This window comes from Alosa alosa, chromosome 11, assembly GCF_017589495.1.
Source record: "Alosa alosa isolate M-15738 ecotype Scorff River chromosome 11, AALO_Geno_1.1, whole genome shotgun sequence".
NCBI classification, from domain to species: domain Eukaryota; kingdom Metazoa; phylum Chordata; class Actinopteri; order Clupeiformes; family Clupeidae; genus Alosa; species Alosa alosa.
The window spans coordinates 16,743,014-16,750,513 of NC_063199.1; the positions used below are offsets into that span (position 1 = coordinate 16,743,014).

Here is a 7,500-nt window from a genome sequence, read left to right on the forward strand (position 1 = left end):
TGTACGTGCCGCTCTCACGTGTTGTGTAGCCAGTTCCACTGATTATAGTGGAAGCTAATTGTTGCAGCATACACGCCGCGAACGGAACGCCTGGCCTAGCCTGCCTGTGATATCTTTTCCTGCATTGATGGGACATAGTTATTGTTGTGGGAGAGCATTTCTAGTGTGATTGCAGTGGTGCGTGTGTGCGAGTGCGTATGTATGTGGGTGTGTGTATGCAGGCGTGTATGTGTGGGTGTCTGTATGTTTGTGTGTGCGCGTGCGTGCGCGTGCGTGCGTGCGTGCGTGCGTGCGTGTGTGTGTGTGTCTGTGTATGTGTGTGTGTGTGTGTGTGTGTGTGTGTGTGTGTGTGTGTGTGTGTGTGTGTGTGTGTGACGTGTCTTCAGCAGTGAGTGTGTAGCTGCAGCACAGTGTCTCAGACTGCAGAGCAGAGAGAAGAGGAGTGATTAGAAACTCCCTCTGGGACTGTGGGGTTCCAGCTCCCATTTTCTCTTTCTCTCCCCCTGTCTCTCACTCTATCACTCTATCTTTCTCTCCTTCTTTATTAATTTTTGTCTACTTACTTTTTTATGCCTTCAGTGCTAGGAGGAAAATCTCATGACCCACTGAGTTTGAAGTACTCTTGTGGGTTAGAGGCAGGGTTCTGGTACTCTGTGTGTGCGTGTGTGTGTGCGTGTGCGTGTGCGTGTGCGTGTGTGTATGTGTGTGTGTGTGTTTAGCACTATGTAAACAGTTTCGCTCAGAGGAAACACACTGAATTATCTCTTGTGAACACACTGTGCTGGCAAGCTTTGACTCAAGCAGACACAGATTGACTCAGGAGGAATGTTGACGACTGGATTATTTTATACCCATCCATCCCTACTGTTTATACTGTATACACTACACATCATACATATTATGGGCAGAAAGGTTATTACAAGGACAAATACTCTTATTTCTTTTTTTATTTTAAAGGAAACTGCTGTGTAGAGAATTATAATGAATTGTTGGGGTCTTGTCATTTGAGATTTTTCTGCATCTGTTTCAGCAGTGTAGGATTTGAGGTGTTTGTGAGAGAATATCCGTGTTGCTTTGGTTGTCTTTAGCGTCCTGCTTGTTATCCGTCTGATACTTAGAGAGCCTCAGCCAAATGGGAGAACACAAGCGCTCATTTGTGTGTGTGTGTGTGTGTGTGTGTGTGTGTGTGTGTGTGTGTGTGTGTGTGTGTACTGAGAAAGCCTCAGCCAAATGGGAGAACACAAGCGCTCATTTGTGTGTGTGTGTGTGTGTGTGTGTGTGTGTGTGTGTGTGTGTGTGTGTGAAATATGTGAAGTTTTGTTTATCTCTCTCTTACTCTTGCGGGAGGTGTTTTTGATCCAACTGGTGTCAGTTTACTGTTTATTGGTGACTAAGGTAGATTCTTTCCTGATACTGTTTTTCATCACAGACCCCTGCCTAGAGTGTGACTGATGTTGTGTTCATCAAAGACCCCACACATACACTGCCTAGAGTGTCACTGATGTTGTGTTCATCACGGACCACACACATACACAGCCTAGAGTGTGACTGATGTTGTGTTCATCAAAGACCCCACACATACACTGCCTAGAGTGTGACTGATGTTGGGTTCATCACGGACCCTACACATACAGTACACTGCCTAGAGTGTGACTGATGTTGTGTTCATCACAGATCTCACACATACACTGGCTAGGGTGTGACTGATGTTGTGTTCATCACAGATCCCACACATACACTGCCTAGAGTGTGACTGATGTTGTGTTCATCAAAGACCACACACAGACACTGCCTAGAGTGTGACTGATGTTGTGTTCATCACAGATCCCACACATACACTGCCTAGAGTGTGACTGATGTTGTTTTCAACCCATATTTTACAAATCTATTACACTGCTGAAATTAAAGGATTCTGAATATTGTGTCAGTTGGACTGTGTAATAGTTTTATAATGGGTCTATAATTACTATAACCATAACAATATTATCATACTGTGTAGTATTAGTAAACATGTATCTCTCTGATGATCCTTCCTTCTCTGTTCTCTGTTTTCTCTCTCTGTTCATCCTTCCCTCTTCCCCTCTATTTCCTTCTTGCCCATGCTTCTTTCTCCCTCTTCCCTCACCTCCTCTAACACACACACACACACACACACACACACACACACACACACACACACACACACACACAATCTCTCTCCCTCTCTTTCTCTCTCTCTCCCTCTGTCCCCACCTCTCTTTTAAACACACACACACACAATTTCTCTCTTTCTCTTCCTTTGTCTCTCTCTCTCTCAATCCCTCTGTCTCTCTCTCTCACACACACACCCACGTCTCTCCTGCCCCCCCCTCTCACACACACCACCCATTTGCCCCTGTCCCTCTGTGTGCTCTCAGGCATGCACACAAGCACCAGTGAGGTTCTGAAGGAGAAGACTCTGAAGCCATCTCGCCGCAGCCTGCCGTGTCTGGCGCAGAGTCAGACGCACCCGCACGGCCTGCATCACTTCCTGTCCATCCCCCTCAGCCCAGAGAGCACCAAGACACACACCACACACAGCGTCAGCACCTCCTGCACACACATCACGCCGCAGACCACAGGTGAGTACACACACACACAAACACACACACACACACACACACACACACACCGCACACATACACACACACCACACACGCAAACACTCACGCATCACACGGCAGACCACAGGTGAGAGGGCGAGTACACACACACACCACACACATGCACACACACCACACACGCACGCACTTACGTATCACACCGCAGACCACAGGTGAGAGCGCACACACACACACACACACACACACACACAGCGTCAGCACTTCCTGAACACAAATCACGCCACAGACCACAGGTGAGAGAGCGATTGCACACACACACACACACACACATCACACCGCAAACTACAGGTGAGAGGGCGAGTGCACACACACACACACACATACATACACACACACACAAGCACACACACACAACACACCACAGACCACAGGGGAGAAAGCAAGTGTACACACACACACACACAAACACACACATTACACCACCGGTGAGGGGGTGTGCACACACACAAACATATGTGCACACAAATACACACACACATACACAAACACAAACAACAAATCACAGGTGAGAGAGCAGGTGCTCTCTCTGTTTGTCTCTCTCTCACACACACACACAGACAGGTGAGAGAGCAGGTGCTCACTCTGTTTGTCTCACACACAGAGACACTACAGAAAGCTTGGAGCACTTACATACATACATATATCTCCACCCAGAAAGATGACAATACACATGCACAAATACACACAGTCACACACACACACACACAACCCTGATATCATCCAAAACACACACACACACATAAAACGTACTTGCTCTTGCTTATTATCAAATTTGTCAATAATAACATTTCTGGAAGCACGCAGCCCCATAGAGCGTCAGGCCAGCAGTGCTGGAAAGCTGCTGGACTCTGACTGTCGTGTCCCATAGCGTGCCAGTGAAGAGGCCTGTAATTGGCCGGGCTTGGAGCTCTGTGGGTTCATAATATTGATCTGAATCAGAAAGGAGCTTGTGTCAGTCCCCAGTGTTACGGCTGACGTTTCATCATCAGGAAAACACACTGGCACTGCAAGCTGCTGGAGGCAGCTGCATCCTTCACGCTAACAGGGCCAATTACACAGTACCGGCACTGGTGCACCAATCATCAGGGGACTCAATAAAACACACACACACACACACACACACGCAGAGGTGCACACGGAGGCACACACACACACACACATACACACACACACGCACACACACATGCAGAGGTGCACACGGAGGCACACACACACACACAATGCAGAGGTGCACACAGAGGCACACACACACACACACACACACACACACACACACACACACACACACACACACACACACACACACACATATGCAGAGGTGCACACAGAGGCACACACACACACACACACACACAGAGGCACACACACACACACACAGAGGCACACACACAGATATACACGCAAAGATGCACACACACACCACACACACACACACACACACACACACACACACACACACACACACACACACACACACATGCAGAGGTGCACACAGAGGCATACACACACACACACACACACACACACACACACACACACACAGATATATAAACGCAAAGATGCACACACACACACACACACACAGAGGCACACGCACAGATGCACACACACACACACAGATACAATTGGATTTCTCATATTTTACCCATTTCAAAAGTTTTCCAGAGGCACATGCAGATACACACACACACATAACACACGAAACACACATACACACACACACACACACAGAGAGAGAGATACAATTCACACATCACTATGAAAAATATTTCACCCATATTTCAAAAGTTTTCTACAATTTCTTTATTCTTTATTAGATCATATTGGCTGATTCTGTTCTGTTGTCATGGAGATGTTACGGTCAATCATTTATCAACCTCCCCTACCCTGTCTGAGCTCATCTGCAATATTTAATCTGGGAAAGTACCCTGACACTCATACACACACACACACACACACACACACACACACATACAAAAATGCTTACGAAAATGTACACACACACGACACACACACACACACACACACACACTCATACAGCGGGGGAAATAAGTATTGAATGCATTAACATTTTTTTAGTATACTTCTATTTACAACTATACTTCTAGTGAGGCTATTTGCATGACATGTTCACCATTGATATGTTTTGCAACAATAAGGTTGCGAAGGTTTTGGGAGAGCTCTTTGCTTTTACCCATCATGAAATGTTTCTTGTGTGACACCTTGGTAACGAAAAAACTTTCTATAGCCCATCAATATGTACTAACCCAGTTTATATTAATAAACACAGATAAGAGGGATAATTACTCTCTAATTACTTATAGATTCCAGCTTGTTCCTGGCCTTGGTATACTGCTTTTTCTTAGCGTGTTCAATACTTTTTTCCTATGTCATTCCACTTCATTACACATAACTCTACTTATGGACTTTAATGTTTGGATTTTTCATTTTTTGAACGCACACACACACAAAAGCACACATACATACACAAAGTACACAAACACACACACACACACACACACACACACACCCCCTCTCCCTCCTCCTAACATGTACATGAGCCCAAGTAGATCAGGTCTGCTTACAGTATTAGCCCAGAAAGACGAGTCTGTCTAACACATCCCCACTCTGGCTTGAGTTAGTCTCTGTCTCATCCATTCAGTCTTTATTAGATATCTGAAGGCTGACTCCCCTCCAAAAATGAACAGACCCCCCCATGAGAGCTTGGGGACGTTACTGCGGCTGTTCACATTATATATCTGGGTTAGATATTTATAAAGCTCAGCTGCAGCAGCCCCTAAGTACTGCTGCTTCCCCATTTAAAATGGGCTGCTGCGGGTTAAGAAATCAATTTTCCTAGAGAGATTCCCAAATGATATATAATGTGGATGTTAGACAGTAGCTCTAGGGATGGGAGGCAGTAGGTGGTGGTGGGGGGGGGATGAGTGAGTGAGTGGGGGGAGTCTTCTGGGAAATAATGGGGCTAGAGTGGTGGATGGATTGCTGAAAGCTGATTGGCCCACTAATGAGGATATTTGAGGAGCTTGGCCAATGAGCACTTGGGGTGGTGAGGGGGTCCTGTGCCATATTGTTTCTTCTTCCGGCTCCACTTTAGAACTCCTGCTGAATTCATCTTCATGTGAAGTGCTCTCATTTCCCATAACTGTATGCATGACTGACTTCTTTTCTTCCATCCTTAATTTGATGCTGTTAAATAAACAAATGCCTCTGTAATGTACTCAGCTGGGGCAGCGGATGTGGTCAAGACTACATAACGCATTCCTGTGAAGGATCAGAGAGCCTACAGGAAAAGCACAAGGGGGAAACAGGAGCAGGCCAGCCTAATCTCCTGTTAGCCTGCTGTGGGGGCACTACCAGAGCAGGACAACAAGATGTTGAATACCCTGGAAAGAAGACTACAATGCCCACCTTCCCTCAGACACAGACACAGATCAACAAAACTTCACATACTTCAGAGACTCAGAGATTTCACGCACGCACACACACACACACACACACACACACACACACACACAACCTCCATTATGAAAAGCCCAGTCTGCCACCAGACTCATTCCTCCAGCCTCAGGTCCTAGAGGGGTGTGCTAGCAAAGACCTCTAACCCTAAAAGAATAAGAGACTATCCGCACATCAGATAGCCCCCATTCACAGTTTATTTTGTTTGTGACATTTTGAGGAAGAGCTGCACGGCTCGAATCATAACAAGCAAAATAAAAAACTGTGAATGGGAGCTATCTGGGGACGTGCGTGGCCTTACACTGCTTCCTTTTGAGCACCACCCTAAAGGCATTTGGGAGTGACACACCATTTACTACACCACACAGCTCTGTAGCTTTTGAACCTCCATCTGTCCACTCATCTGTGTCTGCATGTCAGTGAGATAGACAGGCAAGCTAAAGACACGAACCTTCATCCCACAGAGGCTAGCGACCTGTAACCTAACTCGTCTATTATTGATCCGGTAGTGATCGCCATTAAACTTGTAGGCTACCTCATATTGATCCTGTGTTGTCAAAATCAGACCATAGATTCTCCTGGGCTATAGAGTGTCACAGGGCTCTGCTCGAGAGGTGTAGTATAATATGACACAAGGGCATTGCACCTCTCCGAGGGTCTGATGGGGCTGTTTGCCTGATAGGCATCGTAGATCTCTGTTTATTGTTGCTAATTCAGTTACGCATGAAATGGACTGAATCTTCTATGGACAGATATGTGGCTGTTAAGGACAGTTATGCCTGGAAAGTTATACGGGAAACCTCCTTCATGGCAGTGTCATTATTTAATGATTTTACGTGTAACCTCCCCGCATATTACTGTAGCCTACAGTGAGATCCTTTCTAATGAAGTAGATTCAAAGATGATTAATGAGTCGGGATATCATCAGACACAGGTCTTCTCCACACGTCAGAGCCTCATCTCGGGTCCTCTTTGAGTTAGCACTTTTCTGGTGGATGGTCTCTGAGCATTCCCCACATTCCCTTCTATGTGTGTGTGTGTGTGTCTGTGATCTGATTTTTCATCTCATGCCAGGGTATCTGCCTCCTGAGCGGGAAACGCTCTCTGATGTGGTTCAAATGGACAATAAATCAATAGCAATGAAGCAGCGCATGCTGTGGAATTTATTAGGACACTCAATCTAAAATAGAGGCGGTGGCCAGGCATTGACCCCCTTAGTATTAGACTCAGGGTGTTGGTTCCTAGATTAGCTCTTGACTTGAAAAATAGCTATTTATTAGTTAGTTATTAGTTATTAATTATTCATCTGTTACTTAATTAAACTAATCTGTCTGTGTGTCTAATAATATATTATATTTGTGTATTGTGTGAGTGGATTACA

The 7,500-nt window shown here is 45.7% G+C and overlaps 1 protein-coding gene across 1 annotated transcript in view; it reads left to right on the forward strand.

Moving 5' to 3' along the window:
- The window catches only part of ano3 (anoctamin 3), a 75,399-nt gene that overhangs the window by 17,585 nt on the left and 50,314 nt on the right, over positions 1-7,500 (forward strand). The window contains exon 2 of the mRNA XM_048257073.1: positions 2,397-2,600. Coding sequence (XP_048113030.1) covers positions 2,397-2,600 — 204 coding nt within the window. The remainder of the gene's footprint in view (positions 1-2,396; positions 2,601-7,500) is intronic.